The sequence below is a fragment of the Protopterus annectens genome, chromosome 13.part0 (genome assembly GCF_019279795.1).
Source record: "Protopterus annectens isolate FY-2018-M chromosome 13.part0, PAN1.0, whole genome shotgun sequence".
NCBI classification, from domain to species: domain Eukaryota; kingdom Metazoa; phylum Chordata; order Ceratodontiformes; family Protopteridae; genus Protopterus; species Protopterus annectens.
In genome coordinates, this window is record NC_056747.1 from 715,313,429 (window position 1) to 715,335,086 (window position 21,658).

Consider the following 21,658-nt stretch of genomic DNA (forward strand, 5'->3'; position numbering starts at 1 on the left):
CCCCATGTTGGTGATGACCAGATCCAGTATGTTTTCCCCTCTTGTGGGAGTGGTGATCAGTTGTTCCATAGCATTTGAGTTTATAAATTCTAGGAACCGTTGGGTGAGGGTGTTTGGGCTTGAGTAGTTTTCCCAATCGATGTTTGGATAGTTGAAGTCACCCAATATAATAGTGTTTGGAGAGACCTTCATAGGGGAGGGTGGCCTGTAACAGGCTACAAAGTTTTAAACAATCAAGTATTTTAAAACGTACTGTAGTGTAATTAGTAAACTCTAACGTGAGGATGCATAAGGCAGTGATCTTTTTCAAAGGTTAATTAAGATTTCTACAAAAACCTGGTGTTCTAGATCTGAGTAGTCCATAAATGAGATCTTTAGTACCAAGATGCTACTAATATATCTTCACTGGGGTTAACAGTTTGAGGACTTTAGGTAAGGGGGACTTGGAATGAAAGGATGAGGTGTCAAATGAAGGGCAGAAATTTCTCATGGGACTTGCCTTCTTGAAAGGAACGTAAGTACTAGCAGTGGAACATAGATGTTTTCTTAAAAACAAGTTTGCTGATTGAAGTGTTTTGGACTTTGTTAATCCAAGTCATGAGCATCTTCTGTCTAGTTTCCATTCCATTCTGGTCTGCCTTGCCTGTGTTTCTCTCTCTCCAAGGTGTCCTTCAGTCCCTTAAAAATGTAAACCTCAGTCTCTGGTAGAGGTTTTTAGGGCATTGTCACTGTCCCGTTTGAGACCTTGTGACATAACTACCTGAATGTGAAGTGGAAAAAGAATCGCTGACTGGCAACATTAGTGAAGAAGCTAGGATTTTGAAAATTTCCTGTGTGCTACTTTTTCACATCTCTCACCATACTCATTTTGTTCCCCTCCACGTATCTGTAACCCTGTGTCAATCAGCTTCTGCCATTCTGCTTTTCTTGACCACCAGAGCTGGCTGTGATACTCCAGAAATGCCCTTACTATTTGCTTGTACTTCTGCAACTCTTTAGTTCATTACTTATCTTAACTAATGTTGCAGTCTTAATTTAGGTTTTACTTGTGCCTTTTTGCATAGCAGTACATCGATCATTCTGGATAATTTTGACCACACATTTCCTTCCCACTTCTCTTTTCTGTAGGCTTATCTTTAAAAAATGCATAGTTTTACTTGATTCAACTTCCCCTACTTGAGTACTGCATACTGGTTTATTTTAGAGGTATGTGAACTGGACTCCTATGGCCCTTACAGTTGAATAAGTAGTAAACTGACCTCATTCATTCTAACCAAAATAAATGAAAGCCAGTATGGGGAGAGCTTCAGGTATAAAAATATAAGTAGGGGAGAAAAATAATACTCATTGAATGCAATTTTATATGGAGATTGCATGAAGTTTTGGTGGAAACTGGCATTTTTTTCCCCCTGTTAAAGCCTTCATCTTTGTTTCTGACTATACCAGTCACAGCAGTCAACTGTGTAGCATGCCACTGGCTACAGGTTCTTCCTTAGGCACCGCCCCCTTCACAGCTGTCCCAGTTTGCTTCTAGTGACTCTCTGATATTAATTTCTTAGTATTTGCCCCTCAGTCAGTCAGATTCGGTTAAGTAATAGAATTAGGCATATATTTTGATAAAAGATCTGATGTTGTTTTCATTCTTCCTCAGTGAATGGGTTATGGATCTGATCCTTGAATCCAACTTGGCTGCATACTTCAGATTTTAAATCCAACTTTCAAGCTCCTCCCTCTATCTGTAATGCCCTAGTCCATCCTCCGTGCTTCAGATCTCATTTGCCGCCATTGTGCTCAGACATATAGGGTCTTTCTTTCAGCATTTTGTCAGGTTTTTCAACTGTTTTTGAAAGTAAAAGTTTAACTTTATCAAAAATTTCTGTGTTCTATTATTTCAATCTTCCTCTTAGTTTCCAATTACTTTTCTGAGTCAGGAGAATTGTTACTATGTTCTCATAGTAATTTCTTAACATAGTTTTATCTTTTTTTTTTTTATATAACCATTCTGTCCCTCCTACCCGTTTTTACAGGGCAATTCTTAAGTACCATCGCTGGTAATTGTTTTCCGTAATTCTTTCAGAAAAAAAAAAAAAATCTTGTTTCTTTTTATATTTCTCTAGCATTCATTCCTTTTTCTGTCAAGGCTGACAGAGTTAAAAAAAAATGCACTTTTTGTGGGCACAAAATCCCTAAGTTGGAGGCCCACAAGGAGTGCATATATTGTCTTGGAGCAGCTCATCTGAACACCATCTGGTCAATATGTGCATCTTTCGATGAAAGACCTTTAGCTGACAGACACAGTAAACTTATCCTTAAGGGTTTACTTCCTCCCTCAACTACATCTTCCTCAGGGGCTCAAACCCCTAGTAAAACCTCTAAAGCTCCTTTGCAGCACAGGAAACGTTCCCCAATGAATTCCTCAAAACTTTTTCAGAGCTGCTTCCTAAAGTTTCAAAAATATCAGCTCCAACTTCTTTGGACCTGAAAGGACACATAGATGCAGAATGTTCAGATCTGATTATTATATCAGCAAGCCCTACAGCTTAGGTTATGGTTCCCAAGCCCTCAGATACAAAACCCTAGTACATCACATATTCCCACAGCTCAATTACCCGAGTTTCTTTTGGATCCGGTCTCCCTTAGGCTTTATTCCTCTTTTATAAAAACACTCAATAAGCATTCTAAGTCCCAGTCAACCTAATCATCCACCAGGTCTTCCAGAAGTTTTTCTGAAGCCGACGTGGGTAAGATGATGTGAAAATTCGTAAGAGCTCAGATTCAGATGAGGGGGTCATCTCAGCGACAACCCTGTTGAGATCTGTGAGTCTTACAGCCTCTACTCACAGTGCTGTCTCCTTCTCCTGTCTGTCTTTCGGTTTCTGAGCCCCAGGATGTGATGGCTGTGAGAGTTCCAGAGTCAGGTCAGAAGAAGATTACTTCCTTGACTCTGACAACATTCCTTACCAGATGTTCTTCGTGTTTCACTGTTAGTCATCACATTTGGGTTATCTGCCTGCAGGTAGCTCTCAGCCGGCCTGAATACTATAGTCTTGGGATTTCTGCATCAGATGCTGTCGCTTCTTCCATGACGTCAGGTCATCGGGGGTATAAAACATGCAGCCGACGCCATTACATCACTCTTTCTTGCCGTGCGATGCCCAAAGCAGAAGCAGTTCGCAAGTGCCGGTTGGCCGACTCCTGAAATTTTCGTTTTCGAGTTTCAGACCTGAAGTCTTCAAAAAGATAAGTACCCCATTGGGGATCCTTTTTTCTTGCTGTAACCGATGTCAGAAAAAATTAATAATTGTCTTGCCTGTGGAAAGCAAATACCTGATAGAGATTTTCATTCTTACTGCGTCACCTGTTTAGGCCCAGAATACGACATCCCTCGCTGTCGGTTTTGTGCCTTGTTCAACGCCCAAACTATTCGTCGGGCTATTTTTGTAGCTAAATACTTTTTCTCTGTTTTCATACTGTGAATTGGCTTTGTTAAGCCATCCGACTACCGATCCTCCGAAAAAAAGTGAGGATAAAAACAGAGACAGACTGCATAGGTCCAAAACTGCCAACGATGCTTCCGTTAAGCTAGTTGCCAATCCGCCAGTACTCAGTGAGGTGCTTTTGCAGCCCCTGATACCCGCTTCTACAGATTCGCAGGCCTCTGCTGAGACCCATTCAGAGTCAGGTATGCCACGAGATGCTTCTTCAATGATGGAACCTGCGGATATCTCTACCTTGGATGGGTCCAGAGCCGCTGTGCAGGCACCGGCTTCTGTGGGTGTATTCAGGCCTACGGCTTTTCATATCAAACCGATGACTTTGTTTCAAGCTGAAAATACTGAATTCCCCAGGCCAAAAGCTTGCACTACGCCTAAAAAACTGATGACTGAAGCACATTCTCAGGCTCACATGCCTCAAAAACAAATGATTAGTATGGCTGAAGACCTTATTACCTTAATTAGGGGAAGCCAGCCTTCCCTCTCTGAGACCTAGAACAGATTTTCCTTCTGATTCTTCTGATCAGGATTCTGATATCTCTATGCCTTCTGACTACCAGGATTTACCCTTGTCTACTTATGAGGATTCTGATGCAGAGGATTCCATCCCCTCTGCTTCCCCTCCAGATGATTTTTCTTTTGGTGAAACCTTGCATACCCTTTGGGTACATTTCCGCTGGGAAAGCCAGGACTATTCTCAGTCCAAAAAGAGACTTAGGGAATTCTTAAACCTGCCTCAGCACAAGCCTCTAGCTATCCCTCATGTTCTGGAGTTTATAGATGATGTTTTCTTGGAACCCAGCCTTACCCCAGACACTTTTCCCCCAGCTCCCAGGAAACCTGACAGGTACCACAGAGTACCTGACTCTCACAAATTCCTCTTAAAGAATTTTACTGCAGATCCAGAGACCATTTCCTAAGGACCTAAAAGCATTAAGGGTACTATTATCAAACATCCTACCCCTTCTGACAGGGATTCTAGGGCTTTAGACAGATGGGGTAAGAAGGTATACATCTCCACTACTCTGGCCATTAGGACTTTAAATTGCAAGTTTCATATGTTAAAGTATCAGCAACATGTTATGGGACCAATTAAACAGAAAATGATGTTGATTCCTGACTGTTAATCCAAAAACAGTTAAACCAAACCAAAATACAATCCATGCTGAAACAAACGACACTGCAGCAATAGCGTATACACTTTTAATTATCCGCTTTCGTATCAAAACTTCTTCAGAATGAATACAACACAATCAACTTCCTTCTTAAGTAATAATTTCAAAAGTCAGGTGACCAATTACATAAAGTCAAATCAATTTGAACAACCTTGCTTAATATAAAACAAACATCAATTATATTCAGTTCCTATTTAAAAGAAAAATGAGTAAAAATAGCCTCTTCATCTTTTTTAACGTTTAATTTACGTTGTTTTAAAAAAACATTTAACATTAACTGTCTCATTGAGACCAGGAGCAGTGTCTGATTTCAATTTAATTTGCCAAGAGGCTTCCCTTTGTAAAAGGTAATTTTTAAAATCCCCCTCTCTCCCATCTTTACATCCTACTTCCAAAATAGAGAACAAAAATTTATTAAAGGAGGGACACATCAAGGAATGCTTGTAAAGAGCATTCCTATCATCTCTAGACTTAATAGCATATATATGTTCTCTAATACGGGTTTTAAGCTCCCTAGTGGTCATCCCAATATAGAATGCCTCACATGAGGAGCAAAGTGCAATGTAAATAACCCCACTCGTAGTACAATTAACATAACCAGGAACTGTCAAAGTTCTCTTATGGGTACACACAGAAACATAAGGACCTGTAGAAATATATCTACAAAATTTGCACTGGTTACATTGGTACATTCCTTTCTTTTGAGATTCTAAGTAAACTGCTCCTTTCTGCTTACATTCCAAAATCCTTTTCAAGTTAAAGCTGTTCTTCTGAACAAACTTAGGTTTTTGTCCTAAGATACGGAAAATTTCGGAATTTCCTTTTATAATATTCCAATTTTGATAAATAATATTTTGAATGTCAAAGTTGTCAGAGCTCATTTCTAATGAACAGATCAAATTAATATTCATCTCTTTATCTAAATCCCTTTTAACGGGGCTACTAAGATCAACTGTTTGCAAATTTAATATAGGCCCATATTTGCTCTCCCTTTTGGACCAAATTTCGTTGGAAATATTGATAAGAGTTGCCTGATTATACCCCCTGTTGGTAAATAGAGAGGTAATTAAACTAAACTCTCTCACCAAGTCGTCGTTCTTTGAAGTCATACGACTTGCACGAATAAATTGCCCTCTTGGTATGTTATTTTTCATATATTGAGGGTGACCACTTTTATAATGTAAATATCCGTTATTAAATGTTCTTTTGCGAAAAATACTATGTAGTCTTCCTTCATCAAAATCCCACTTAAGAAAAACATCCAAAAAATTAACATCTAATCCTGTAGCCCCAACAGTAAATTTTAAATAATTAGAAAATGAATTTATATCCAAAAGAAATTTGTCAACAATAGTACCATTGCCTTCAATAATAAAAAATAAATCGTCCATAAAACGACAAAAAAATAGAATATTGTATTTGTTTTTCAAAACAGGAAGGAATTGCTTTTCCCACCATAATAAAACCATGTTAGCATAAGCCGGGGCCGCTGATGACCCCATGGCTACCCCTCTTTTTTGTCTGTAATATGTTTTTTCAAATAAAAAGAAATTGTTCTCTAAAATTATTTCCAAAAATCTACATACTAATGAAACCATATCATTAGAAAATTTCGGACAACTGGAAGACAAAAAATTCCGAATGGCTTCAACCCCTTCAGAATGGGGAATACACGTAAATAGAGAAATTACATCAATTGTGAGCATAACATGCTTAGACGGATCCAAATCATGAGTGACACATAAATAATTTATCCGTCTTAAAAAATGCCATGAATCCCAAATAAAAGATTCCTGTGTGGAAATAATAGGACCCAATACTGCATCTAAAAATAAAGCCAGCCCTTCAGTGACTGACTGAGATGCCGCCACAATGGGCCTAAAAGGGGGATCTAAAGTTGACTTATGAACCTTCGGAATCCCAAATAGGACCCCAATTCTTGGATGTTCATTAGCACAAAATTCATATAATTCAAAACTTATTTCCCCATTCATAAGAGCATCATACAAATATGACTGTATCAAACGGAAATAGCGTTTAATCTCAAACAAGGAAACTATCTCATATTCCTCATTGTTGTTTAACAAATGTTGCATCCTTTCAATATATAAGTTCTTTTCCATAATAACAATATTGTTACCTTTATCGCTTTTCATAAAGCGAAAATGCTCAGTCAATAATTGTAAATTTTTAATAGCCTGTCTCTCTCCGTTGGACAAATTATCTGAACATTTATGACCATATTTTAACAAATTCTCGACTTCCTGAATACAGGTCTCCTCAAAAATCTTTATAGTATGTTGTAGTTTGGGACAATAAGTAGATGGTCTAACAAATATAGAATCAGAAATAGACACATCATGCATTAAATAATGTAAATTAAGTTTGCGAGTGTATTTCTTAATATCTATAACAGCTCTAACGTAGTTAGCGCTTGTTGGGGGAACAAAATTAAGTCCCAGTCTCAAAATGTCCAGTTCAGTGGTAGAAAACACATGATTAGTCAGATTTAAAATGCTGAAATGGTCGTTCACCTCATTTAAGTCTCCTCCCCTGAAGACTGTGAGCCCAGGAATGTGCGACTCCTGGTATATATTGTCTTTAAAGTTGTTTGATGTTTCCGACCGGAAAAAGAAGCAGTTGTTGAAAGGGGAACAGAATTCCCTGTCCCTGTATGTTTCCCTCCAGTCTTTATATTGTTTATAGTAACAGCATCCCTATCCGTCAAATGTGCAGAATTGTCCACAGTCACTAAAGGTGGAAATTCCTCAGGATCTATAGTCACAGTTGGCAAATTTTCACTAGTAATAGTGTTTGCTGATGGTACAGTTTCATGACCCTGCAAGGGATACTAGTAATAGTGTTTGCTGATGGTACAGTTTCATGACCCTGCAAGGGATCACTAGTAATAGTGTTTGCTGATGGTACAGTTTCATGACCCTGCAAATTTTTGTTCTCTATTTTGGAAGTAGGATGTAAAGATGGGAGAGAGGGGGATTTTAAAAATTACCTTTTACAAAGGGAAGCCTCTTGGCAAATTAAATTGAAATCAGACACTGCTCCTGGTCTCAATGAGACAGTTAATGTTAAATGTTTTTTAAAACAACGTAAATTAAACGTTAAAAAAGATGAAGAGGCTATTTTTACTCATTTTTCTTTTAAATAGGAACTGAATATAATTGATGTTTGTTTTATATTAAGCAAGGTTGTTCAAATTGATTTGATTTTATGTAATTGGTCACCTGACTTTTGAAATTATTACTTAAGAAGGAAGTTGATTGTGTTGTATTCATTCTGAAGAAGTTTTGATACGAAAGCGGATAATTAAAAGTGTATACGCTATTGCTGCAGTGTCGTTTGTTTCAGCGTGGATTGTATTTTGGTTTGATTCCTGACTGTGCTGAACGCAAAGATTTACAAGAGTTAATGCATTCTGCTGGCCAAGTTGGTAAACAATACCATGCAATGTGGTTTTGATGCTTTAGAAGCATCTTGCAGGGCTGCTGTCACTGGGTCTGTACTTAGAAAGCATGCTTGGCTTAAGGAACAAAACTTGCCAGGTCATGTTAAAGCCAAATTACTGGATACACCCTTAAACCAAGACCGCCTTTTTAGCAACAAAGCAGAAGTCATCCTTAAAAGAATGGAGGAAAAAGCTAAATCTATGCAAATTGTTAAAGATTATTTAAAAGTTCAGCCATCTAGATTCAGTAGACATTGGCCTTCAAAGAACTGGTCCTTTACAGTCCCTTCCAGGCCTTCAGTCCAAACCCAGGAGCAGCAGGCCACCAAGACTTCAGTCTCAGACTATGCACAGATCTAAGCAGTGGGGGGCTCCCACTCCCAAAGCAGGTAGTAGTAATCCACCCCTCTATGGCAAAATTGCACAATGACATTTCTTTAACTCTTCCAAGCCTTGCTCAACTACTTGCACCTTTAGGAGAAAAGCTCGCCCTGCATGCAAGAAACTGTGAATTCATTACCCAAGACAAATGGGTTTTAAACATAGTTTCCCTAGGATACAGATTCTACTTCCACTCTCTCCCAATCCCAAGTGGATGGCCAGACCTCCCCCCAAACCAGTGGACAGAGGCCCAAAAACAAGTGCTCTCTCTCCTCAGTATCAAGGCTATTCAACCTGTCCCAGCAGAACAAAGGGGATAAGGTTTCTATTCAAGACTCTTCCTGGTTCCCAGAAAAGAAAACTCCTGGCGTCCTATCCTGGACCTGTCTATCCTCAGCGCCTTCCTGGTGGTTCCAAAATTCAAAATGCTAACTCTTCAGCAGCGTCTTCCTGTTAGCCAGGGATGCCTGGCTGGCAACTCTAGATCTAAAAGAAGCTTATCTGCACATCCCAATCAGGGAATCTTGCAGGAAATACCTACACTTCAGGGCAGGCTCCATGCACTATCAGTTCTCTGCACTTCCCTTTGGCTTATCTACTGCGCCCAGGGTATTCACAAAGTGACTAGCTCCAGCCATTGCATTTTGTAGGCAGAGAAATATTCAGATTTACCCATATTTAGACAATTGCCTGATTCAGGCAGATAGTCAGGACTTGCTATTACAGCACCTGGCATTTGTAAAAAGACGTCTGACTTCACTGGGTTACACCATCAACGAGAAGAAATCACACCTATTACCCTGCCAATAGATTGTATTCCTGGGAGTAAGCTTGAACACAACTTCCCAGATGGCATTCCTCACTTCAGAGAAACAAGTTTATTTGACAACCTACTTCAACCTACTGGCCACAGAAACTCAGCTATCTGCAAGGAAAATCCTGCAAGCCTTTGGGTTCATGGCCTCTTGCATTCTGCTAATTCCATATGCAAGACTGCATATGAGGAAACGTCAGTGGTATTTAAAATTTCTATGGTGTCAACATTCTCAGGACCTGGAAACAATAATTCCTATTATTCCTTGCCTAAGGGCAGAGGCCAGCTACCACAACAAGGGACTCCCTTTCACTCTATCCCCTGCCGCCCAAACCCTAACAACAGATGCATCAGACTATGCATGGGGGGCTCACATGGCAGGGCAGTGCATTCAGGGCAAATGGAACCCACTACAGATGCACCTGCATATCAATCAAAAAGAAATGTTGGCTGTACAGAATGCTCTGACAGCCTTCAAAGACCTTATTCTTCCAGGACAACTATTGGTAAAGATGGACATCACCTCAGTTATGTGATACATAAACAAGCAGGGGGGAACCCATTCCTACCCACTCTGCAGACTAGCCATGGCAATGTTGAACACAGCCTTGAGCAACCAAGTGAACCTACAAGCTCGATTCCTGCCAGGCAAACTGAATTCACTGGCAGATGACTTAAGCAGAAATCTCATGGATCCACATGAATGGAAACTGGAACCCAAAATATTCAAGCTCTTGAGGAACAAATGGGGGACACCAGAGGTAGACATGTTTGCCTCCCTTCAGAACTACCAATTGAACAAATAATGCACCAGAACACCCCACAGTCAAGCTTGGAAAGTGGATGCCCTGTTCTTTACCTGGGAAGGCCTATCAGTTTATGCCTTCCCCCCCCCTCTGCCTCTCCTCTTGAAGGTCCTTCTGAAGATCAAACAGGACAAGCCAAGGACAATACTGATTGCACTGAACTGGCCATGCCAGCACTGGTACCTCCTTTTGCGCAGTCTGACAGTGCTGCAACTATGGCACCTGGCTCAGACCCCTTCCCTGCTGTCCCAGCTGGTGTGCCAGATTCTGCACCCTCGGCTTCAAACCCTGAACCTTGCAGCCTGGCTAATTCCCTGAGCTCACCTCTAGCAGCCGTCAGTAAGCAAGTGCTGGATGTCATTCTTGAGGCAAGGAGGCCTGGGGCTAGAAAATCCTATTCATTAAAGTAGAAACGATACTGATGTTCATCGTGTTTCACTGTTGCAGTCATGACTGTAGGGTTTTCCCCTGCCAGCAGGCAGTCCTTGGTCGGCCAGAATCCCAAAGTCTGGGTCCAGTGTCGGCTGTTCAACCACGCTCCCTGACGTCAGAGCGCCAGGAGTACAAAGCTGACAGCCGACGCCATCTTCTCCAGTCTTTCTTGCCGTGCGGTGATAGCAGTTCGCAAGTGCCGGTCGGCTGACTCCTGACTATTTTTTCTGATAAACTTCAGTCCGAAGACTTTCTTTTCCACTCAAAGCTAAGTACCCTGTTGGGGAAACTTTTTCTGACTCCAGTCCGATGTCAGAAAAAGTTAATTGCATTTCATATGGGAAGCAAATACCTCATAAGGATTTTCATTCTTACTGTATTCTTTGCTTATGCCCTGACCATGACGTAGCTAGTTGTCGGTTTTGTGCTAGATTCAATCAACATACAATTAAACGAAGGTACGATTTTGCTTTTCATTACTTTGGTAGGCGCTTTAACTACAAAATGTCGTTGGATACAGTTCCGGCTACCGGAGTTCACAAACATCGCAAGGATAAAGACAGGCCTCTGAGGTCCAAATCTGATGATAGCGCACAAGCGGAGCCAGCTTCAGGTTTGGCCGTCGTCAGTGAGGCACTTTTGCAGCCCCTGTTGTCGGCCATTTCAGAACCAATGGCCGAAACGGACTCTCATGAGGAGCCAACAAGGCCTTTAAATATCTCTATTGCAGGACCTTCGGACAATGCTCCTTCGGATGGGTCCGGAGCCGCTGTGCATGTACCGGCTTCCGAAGGGGTTTTCAGGCCTATTCAGCTCATAATAAAGGCAAAGACAAAGGCAAAGACTCCTTCTAAATCAAAGATTGCAACACAGGCCTCTTCTGAACCGGCTCCCAAGTCACAGAAACAGTTACTCAAGATGGCGGAGGATTTACTTACTATGATTAGGGGTTCACATCCCCCTCCAGATAAAAGGCCAAGGCAAGATGTTTATTATGATTCCTCTGATCAGGCTTCTGTTTCTTCAGTTTCCTCTTCTGACCAGGAATATTCTTTCCCTCCTTATGAGGATTCTGATGCTGAGGAATCTATTCCCTCAGCTTCTCCCCCTGAGGATTTCTCTTTTGGGGAAACTTTGCATGAAATGAGGGAACATTTCCACTGGGGAGGCCAGGAGTATTCAGAATCTAAGAAAAGACTAAGGGATTTTCTTGTTCTCCCCCAGCATAGACCCCTGGCTATTCCTCCTGTTTTGGATATTGTGGATGATGCTTTTTCGGAGGCTAATTTAACCCCTGATTCTTTTCCTCCTGCTCCTGTCAAGCCGGATAGATATTACAGGGTTCCTGATTCCCACCAGTTTTTATACAAGAACCCTCCTGCTGACCCTGAAACCATTTCTCAGGGCCCTAAGGGAGTTAAGGCCGCTTCTGCCAAAAATCTCATTCCCACCGAAAAGGACTCTAGATCTTTAGAAAGATGGGGCAAAAAAGTGTACACTTCTGCTACTTTGTCCATCAGGGCTTTAAACTGTCAGTTTCATATGCTGAAATACCAGCAATTTCTCTTGTCTGTTTTAAAACAAAAGCTTACTTCCATTTCTGCCTGTGCAGATGATAAGGAATTACATGACTTATTGCATGCCACTGAGCAAGTTGGAAAGCATGGTTTACACTGTGGATTTTGTGCCTTGGAGGCTTCTTGTAGGGCTGCTGCCTCAGGAACAGTCATTAGAAGGCATGCATGGCTAAAGGAACAAAATTTGCCAGAACAAGTGAAAGCTAAATTATTGGATGCTGCTGTTCAGCATAATGTTTTGTTTGGATCAAAAGCTGAAGAAGTGATTAAAAAGATGGAGGATAAGGCGAAATCCATGCAAACAGTTAAAGATTTCTTACAAGTACAGCCACCAAGATTTAGCAGAAATTGGCCTTCTAAAAATTGGTCCTTTCCCACTTCAGGCAGGCCATAGAGGGGTAGATATAGGCGCTCCAGAGGAAGGCCTCAAACACAAGGTTCTTATAGACCAAGACAGTGGACTGCTTCCACCCCTAGGGGAGGAAGAGGACAGGTCAGAAACTCATAGGAAACAATCTCAATGACTCCCTCTGTTGGGCTGCAGGAACTTCTTGCCTGGAAGCCCCTCTCGTAGGAAAACTCTCTCTTTTTTTATCAAAATTGGACTCGTATAACCCAAGACAAGTGGGTTCTGGATGTGGTTCTAAGAGGTTACAAATTCCATTTTCATACCCTGCCAAGGCCAAGCGGATGGACAGACCTTCCAAAACATCAATGGACAGAGGCCTTAAACCAGGTGGAAGCTCTTTTGGCTATGAAAGCCATAAAACTGGTTCCACTTTCAGAGATGGGACAAGGTTTTTACTCAAGGCTCTTTCTAGTCCCCAGGAAGCAAAATTCATGGAGACCCATTCTGGATCTGTCAGTCTTGGATGGTAACTTTGGATTTAAAGGAGACATATTTACACATTCCCATCAGGCAGGAACGCAGAAAATACCTCAGGTTCAAGGCCGGATCGAGGCACTTTCAATTCTCTGCACTGCCCTTTGGATTGTCTACTGCGCCCAGGGTCTAAACCAAATGCCTGGCTCCAGTAGTAGCTTACTGCAAACTCAAGGGAATTCAAATTTACCCTTATCTGGACGATTGTCTAATTCAGGCAGACAGCAAGGATGTCTTACTCCAGCATCTAGAATTTGTTCAGAACCTCCTCAAGTTCCTGGGTTTCTCTGTAAACATAAAAAAGTCAAATTTGACACCCTCACAACAGATAACTTTTCTGGGTGCTCTTCTAAACACCACAACCCAGATGGCATTTCTAACATCTGAAAAACAGTTACAGCTGGCTTCAACTTTCAAAACCTTGGCAACTTTAACTCGGCTATCTGCAAGGAGATTCCTACAGGCTCTGGGTTACATGGCCTCCTGCATCCTTCTCATACCATATGCAAGACTACACATGAGGAAAATACAGTGGTACCTAAAACGTGTATGGTCTCAGCATTGCCACAGTTTAGACATACTGATCTCTGTCCTTCCTTGCCTTCAAAAGGAATTTCTTTGGTGGTCCAGGGCGTGTACTCTAAACAAAGGGAAACCCTTCTGTCTGCCTCCTGCCACTCAGATTCTAACCACGGACGCCTCGGCTTATGCTTGGGGAGCCCATTTTCAGGGCAACTGTCTGCAGGGCCTTTGGACAAAGGATCAGAAGCACCTGCATATCAATTTAAAGGAAATGTTAGCCGTCCAGGACGCTCTACTGGCCTTCAGGAATCTTTTACATCCAGGACAATTACTAATACGGACAGACAACACCACAGTTATGTGGTACATAAACAAGCAAGGGGGATCTCATTCCTACCCCCTTTGCAGACTAGCCATGGATCTATGGAACACAGCTCTAGCTTGCAATCTGGACCTTCAAGCTCAGTTTCTACCAGGGAAGCTAAACTTCCTGGCAGACAGTCTGAGCAGAAACCTTTCTGTTCCACACGAATGGATGCTGGACACCAAAATATTCAGGATGATAACAGCAGTCTGGGGATGTCCTCACATAGACCTCTTTACATCCCACCTCAATCATCAACTACAGAATTTTTGCACCAGGACTTTCCACAAAGAAGCTTGGAAAGTGGATGCCCTATCATTCAGTTGGAGGAACTTTTCGGGATATGCCTTTCCGCCTCTTCCTCTTCTTCCACGGGTATTATTAAAGATAAAACAGGACAAGCCCAAGATGATAATCTTGCTGGCCCCAAATTGGTCTCGACAGTTTTGGTACCCAACTCTAAAAAACCTATGTCTGGAGCCCCCTTGGATTTTACCTCAGTTTCTGAACCTTCTGTCCCAACATCAGGGTCAGGTTCTACACTCTCATGTCAGAACTCTCAGCCTGGCGGCCTGGTTAATCCAGGGCCTTTGATTTCTTCTTTCCTACCCAAGCAGGTTATGGATGTCATTTTGGAAGCCCAGGCGTCCTAGTACTAGAAAGTCTTATACAGGAAAATGGAAAAGATTTTGTTCCTGGATGCAGGCTCAGGATTCTGATCCTCTTCTTCCGAACATTCCTTTAATTTTACTTTACTTGACAGATCTCTTACATAAGGGCCTCTCTTTCTCTTCCATTAAGATTCATGCCTCTGCTATTTCTGCTCATTATAATACAGACCCTCCAATTTTTTCCCACCAGCTCATGAGACAGTTTCTCAGGGGAGCTAAGATCTTAAGACCTCCTAGATCTCCTCCCATTCCTGCTTGGGATCTCAACTATGTTTTTGAAAAACTGACCTTGCCACCTTTTGAGCCTGCCGCCTCTTCTGACATCAAGTTTTTATCTTGGAAGACAGCTATTCTGTTAGCCTTAACCTCTGCCAGGAGAGTTTCAGAGTTACAAGCTCTTATGGCTGTGGAGCCTTATATTATTTTTCATCAAGACAGAGTGTCGTTGAGGACTAATCCTACCTTCATACCTAAGGTGGTTTCCAAAGTGGCTTTAAATCAGACTATCCACTTGCATACTTTTTTCCCCACTCCTCAAAATAAAGGGGAAAGGATCTTACATTCCTTGGATGTACACAGACAACTACGTTTTTACCTGGACAGAACCAAGGACATCAGGAAATCAGAGCAATTGTTTGTTTCTTATGCTTCAAGTTCCCAAGGTAAAGCCATTTCAAAACAGACCATTTCTAAATGGATTGCTCATGGAATCAGATTTTGTTATTCTCACCATGGAAAGCAAATTCCAGGAGTATCGGACTCATCCCACCAGAGCTGCTGCCACTCCTGAGGCTTTTCTCAGGGAGTTCCTACCAAGGACATTTTGGAGGCTGCAACTTGGAGTTCGGTGCATACTTTTTCTAAGCACTACAATCTACCTCTCTACTCTAAGTCTAGGGCAGGCTTTGCCTCTGCAGTCTTGCAGGGCCTTTTAGCCGCCCCTTCTTCTTTATGACCACCTCCCTTTCTTTCAGCTTTGGGATTCTACCCTACAGTCATGACTGCAACAGTGAAACACGATGAACATAGTACAGTTGTGTACACCTACCATAAATGTAGATGTTCGAGTGTCTTCACTGTTGCAGTCTGGGTTTCCCTCCCTCCTATCCCTTGTTTTTACTTTTATGTGGTTCCTTTTTTTCACCATTCTTCTGAGGTGTATTTGCAAAGGATATGGGACCTTTTTCATTTTGGGACTCCTGACATCTGGGGCAAGAAAAACTGGAGAAGATGGCGTCTGCTGTCAGCTTTGTACTCCTGGCGCTCTGACGTCAGGGAGCGTGGTTGAACAGCCGACGCCGGACCCAGACTTTGGGATTCTGGCCGACCGAGGACTGCCTGCCGGCAGGGGAGAACCCTACAGCCATGACTGCAACAGTGAAGACACACGAACATCTACATTTATGGTAGGTGTACACAACTGTACTTTCCTGGAGCCAGGCTCAGGGGATGGGCACAACAGTGCCCAGCTTACCTCATATTCTAGATTATTTAGCAGAAATGCTCCACAAGGGCCTGTCCTTCTCTTCAATTAAGATTCATGCCTCAGCCGTATCAGCTTATTATAATACTGAGTCACTGTTCTTCTCAACTCCACAGCTAAAACAATTCCTTAGAGGGGCCAAATATTTAAGACCCCCCCCAAGAGAGCTCCCACTCCAGCCTGGGACCTTAACTTTGTGTTGGAACCCCCCCCCCCCCTTTGAACCAGCTGCTACAGCAGAGTTGAAATTCCTTTCTTGGAAAACAGCTTTACTTCTAGCCATCACTTCTGCAAGAAGAGTGTCTGAACTGCTGCAGGCCCTTATGGCAGTGGAACCCTTCATTATCTTCCATGCGGACAGAGTTTCCCTTAGGAATCCATTTATGCCCAAGGTGGTGTCTAGTGTGGAGCTCTGAACCAGTCCACATGGAAGATAATGAAGGGTTCCACTGCCATAAGGGCCTGCAGTTAAGACACTCTTCTTGCAGAAGTGATGCTAAAGCTGTTTTCAAAAATTCAACTCTGCTGTAGCAGCTGGTTCAAGGGGGAGGCGGGGGGGGGGGTCCAACACAAAGTTAAGGTCCTAGGCTGGAGTGGGAGCTCTCCTGGAGGGTCTACTTTTTTCCCCTAATCCCCAGAATAAAGGGGAAAGGATACTGCATTCCCAGACATGCACATACAGCTCAGATTCCATTTGGACAGGACTAAGCCTCTCAGAAAATCTGACGAGCTGCTAGTCAGCTTTGCTGCAGGGGCAGAGGGGAAGGCCATTTCAAAGCAAAATATTTCCAAATGGATAGCACAATTGCATCAGTTTCTGCTACAAGCACCATGGAAAACCAACCCCACAGGGGGATAAGAACGCATTCCACCAGGGCTGCATCTACCTCTACTGCATTTCTCAGAGGATTTCCTACGAGGGAGATCCTGGAAGCTGCAACCTGGAGCTCTGTGCATATTTTCACCAAGCATTACAACTTGCCTCTTTTTTTCTATATCCAGAGCTGGATTTGCCACAGCAGTTTTACAGTGCCTGATTGCTAGCCCTAATGCTCTTTAACTACCTCCACCCTTCCTTAGCTTTGAGAATCAACCCAAATGTGATTACTGCAACAGTGAAATACGAAGAACATAGTACAGTTGTGTACACTTAAAATAAATGTAGATGTTCGAGTGTATTCACTGTTGCAGTCCTAGTTACCCTCCCTCCACCCTTTGACTTCTCTTGTCTTTTACCTATTCTATTTGTTTGGTGTGTGCATATATATATATATATATAAAATATTATGTGAATTTGCTTTTTGTTGGGGATGTTCCATACCATGTAATTGCTTCCTATTGTGGGGGCACCTGACATATCTGGGGCAAGAAAAACTGATGTAATGGTGTCGGCTGCATGTTTTATACCCCTGACAACCTGATGTCATGGAAGAAGCGACAGCATCTGATGCAGAAATCTCCAGACTCTGGTATTCAGGCCGGCTGAGGGCAACCTGCAGGTAGATGACCCAAATGTGATGACTGCAACAGTGAATACACCCGAACATCTACATTTATGGTAATTGTACACAACTGTACTTTCTGCTGCTATTCCTTTGGATTGGAATGGATCCTGGAGCCCAAGCATCGTTTGATCCGTGGGGCTAAGATCTACTCTGTTATTGGCTACATCTCTGCTTCTTGGAGCTTCAGCACTGGAGAGCTTGGATCCGGTGCCATCCTCCTGGCACAGATCCGGTCAGAGTCATGAGCTTCCCATACTGGACATTTTGGTTTCAGTGCAGGTGGCCACAGCTTCTCCAGGTCAGTCTACCTTTGAGGTTGTTACAGGCTGAGTTTTAAAGAGCCATTAAGGTACTCAGGTTATCTGGATGTTCTACAAAATCAAGGAGCAGAGACCCTTACTCAGATTCACAGCCTGTGCTCACAGGGCTCCATGCAACCAGTGCCAGAACACCATATAGGGCAGGGATTCTATTCCAGGCTTTTCCTGGTCCCCTGAAAGGAAGGCTCTTGGCACCTTCCATATTTTAGACCTATTCACCCTCAATCAGTTCTTGACTTTTACCAAAATTCAAAATGTTGACGCTTAAAAAACTTCTTCCCATTATAGCCTGTCAGTCCTAAAAGATTCTTACCTGCGCATTTCTGTAATGGAATCATGCAGAAGTTTTCTTTGTTTCAGTGCAGGTACCAGTCACTTTCAATTCTTTGTACTGCCCTTTAGTTTTTCTTCTGCTCACATGGTCTTCACAAATAGTTAGCTACCACAATTGCCTTTTACAGAATAGGAGGGATCCAGATTTACTCCTGTTTAGAAGTCTGCCTCATTCAAGCCACGAGTCAGTCAAAGCTACTCAAGGATTTGGCCTTCACTCAGAAGCTCCTCGCCTCCTTGGGGTTCACCATAAATCTTCACAAATCCAACACAGACCTATCTACCAGGATTGGTTTCCTGGGGGCTCTTCTGGATTCCTCCCTTCAAAAACATCCTGTGTTGAGAAATGGATTCCTTCCTGACTCTGTACTTCCCAAATATTATACAGAGACAGTGCCTCTCAGCCAGAGAATTCCTCAGAACATTAGGCTACATGGCATCTTGTATCCTCATGATTCCTTTGGCCAGGCTACATATGAGGAAGCTCCAGTGGTACCTCAAGAAACTGTGGTGCCAGCACTCTGTCCCTGGAGACAGAAATTCAGCTGATACCTTGCCTCAAGTAGGAATTTGTATCCTGGACTCTGGTATGTGCCCAGAACCTGGGTCTCCCCTTCAGGTTCATCCTTCAGGGCCAAACGTTAACCACAAATGCTTTAGTGACAGCCTGGGGGGCTAATTTTCATGACCTTCAGTTTCAGGGAAGATGGCGAAAATAAGTTCAGACCCAATGTAAAAGGGCCTAGTGGCTTTCAAACATCAGTGGGAACCAGGGGTCTTGCTTGTCAAAACGGGGAACACCAGTCATGTGGTTCATAAACAAACAAGGGTGCACTCAATCTTGCCCTATTTTCGACTGTTCTTTTCTTCCATCAAAGTTAATGCTTCTGCCATTTCAGTCCACATCCCTACTCTTCTTCCTGTCATTTCCCACCCCCTGATGAAGCCATTCCTTAAGGGAGTGGTTAAAATCAAACCTCTCAGGAGACAACTCACCTCCATGGGACCTCAGTTTTTTTTCTAGAAAAGGTTCCCCCCACTTGAGCCAGCAGCTTCTGCTGATTTTAAGTTCTTAACCTGGAATTCTGCCCTTTGACTGGCCGTCTCCTCAGCTAGGAGGATTTATGAGCTGCAAGCTCTCATGGCAGTGGAACCATTTCATATATTCCATCCAGGCAGTGTGTCACTCAGGAGTAATCCATCCTTTATGTCCAAGGTTTTCACAGACCCATCCCTGAATAAAGCCATACACTTGCCCACCTTCTTTACATCTCCTTTTGAACCCACTGCACTTGGAAATACATATCCTAAAAAAATGTTCTTAGTGGCTGTGTCACAGCTGCAATCCCTTGTGTTCAGGTAACGTTATGTGGTTTGGATAGTGGTCAGTCTTGGGACCATTTATTTCTTTTGTTTCCAGAGTAGTTTCCGAACTAAAATGTAGTCAACTTGTCCTACTGCACACTATATGTAACCTTTAAATCCAGGGAGAAAGATTTCTGTACCTCCTGAATGTCCACCAGCGGTTCAGGTATTAACTTACTAGAACCAAGGAGATGAGGCAATTGTTTCAGCTGTTTGTTTGAGTGAATAGAACAGTTTCGAAATGGTTGGCTGCGTTATGCTGCCATAAGTCCTGCAACAAGACAGTAGTTTGGCACCTGCTAGCACACACTGTACAAGAGTAGCGGCCATGACTGTTGCTGTTTTTATAAGCTCATTATCCAGAGACTAGGTTTCATCTCTGCTTTGTGTGTGTGTTGTGTATGTATACATCTACTGTATATGTATGTGTATTTTGCTGTAGTACTCTCTATTGGATAAGAAATATTGATGAAGTATTAATCCCTATGAACTGTGTCTGATTGCAGCACTGCTGCAGTATGAGCTGCCACTCTTTTTTGCTGTGGATGGCTACACCCTGGGTGGTATCAAAGGTTGAAAGTGTGCTCCTTGGGCATTTCCCTCATTACTGCATTCTTTCCTTTAGAGGGCTAGATCATCACTGCCTTAACTTTGTAGCAAAAATAAATGGAGACACTTTACTTCCCAATGAGGATTTGCTTCAGAACTTATTCTTGCCAAAAAGAACTGAGTAATGGAAGATATTTCTCCCCATTGTATATGCAGTGTATTAGCCCAGTGTAGAAAGAAGTATGTTTGCAGGAGACGCACAAGAATTCATAGTGGGAGCAGAATGTTAATGCATCGTTGGCAAATCTTGTGGAAAAGATACACTACCGCAGCTGTTATTTCCTACTCGGACTCTTGTTGTGTTTAGTTGAGTATGTATCTGACTATGCTTTTATATTAGAGAACCAGTTATAAGCCACAGTGAGGCTTCTGTAAGATACCAATCTTTTTGTTTGCTTACAGTGCTCTTCAGGAGGCTCAGGAGATTTTCGGGGTTGAATTTGACTATGAAGATTTGGAGAAATACAGTGAGGATGATGAGGAGATAGAGGAGGCGTATGATTATGAAGATGAGGAAGTAGAGGGTGAAACAAGAGTACGACCAAAGAAGACTAGACAGAAACGTGTAACACGAACTATCTTCGATATTTTTGAGCCTAGTGAATTGGAGAGTAGTCATATGACTGACCTAGACAATGAGATCCGAACTACAGATATGCCAGAGAGATTCCAAGTAAGTTGCTGTTTAATTTGCTGTAACTTTCCAGCCACATTCTTGTACCAAATGCTCAAAAGTTTTCATAGATAACCAGATAAAATATGCTGCCTTTAAACCAGTGTTGGGTCTAGAGGGAGCTAAACATTTTTTGTGATGCAAACTACTTGCATGGCCTAGGTGTAACAAATGGTCAGCTTTGAGGAAACCATGAACTCCAGACATTGAAGTGCTTGGAGTTTGGGAGATAAGGCCTCCGTTTTTCCTCTAAAGGGGTTTCTCTTTTTGGCAAGTACAGAAATTGAACATCAATAATGAAGTAGTAAAATTAATTTTGTTGACTTGCAGGTGTGTTTAACACATTAAGAAAGCCTGCTCATTAGTGGCTCAGGTGTGTGTGGGCAGCTTACTTGATTTGAAACTTCACTGTAGAACTTTTATTGCATTTATTGGATTAAGAGAACAATTATAATTAGATGTGGGACTTGAAATATTTCAAGACTTGTGTGAAATGTGTTCCAGTCCACACAGAATCACTTAATTTTACGGTATTAGAAAAACATTTTGGATTTTTATTGTACTAGCCTATGAAATACATACTGAGGGAAAATCTGCAGTTCTCCATATTTTAATTTTTGATATGGCACTAGATGTTACTAATGTAGCATATACTTCTCGTGTTTTCTTCCACTTTTAAACACCTGGAACTTGTTAAGGTAATGGATTTCTGCTGTGCTTGAACCATGCTTGCTTCTGTGTTACATTTTTGATTTATATATTTATTTACTGGTTTACATATTTTTTTT

At 42.1% G+C, this 21,658-nt stretch overlaps 1 protein-coding gene across 1 annotated transcript in view; it reads left to right on the plus strand.

Annotated features, from left to right (window-relative positions):
• The window catches only part of SUPT6H (SPT6 homolog, histone chaperone and transcription elongation factor), a 2,620,423-nt gene that overhangs the window by 250,877 nt on the left and 2,347,888 nt on the right, over positions 1-21,658 (plus strand). Inside the window, exon 6 of the mRNA XM_044054882.1 lies at positions 20,600-20,870. Within this exon, the coding sequence (XP_043910817.1) occupies positions 20,600-20,870 (271 nt within the window). The remainder of the gene's footprint in view (positions 1-20,599; positions 20,871-21,658) is intronic.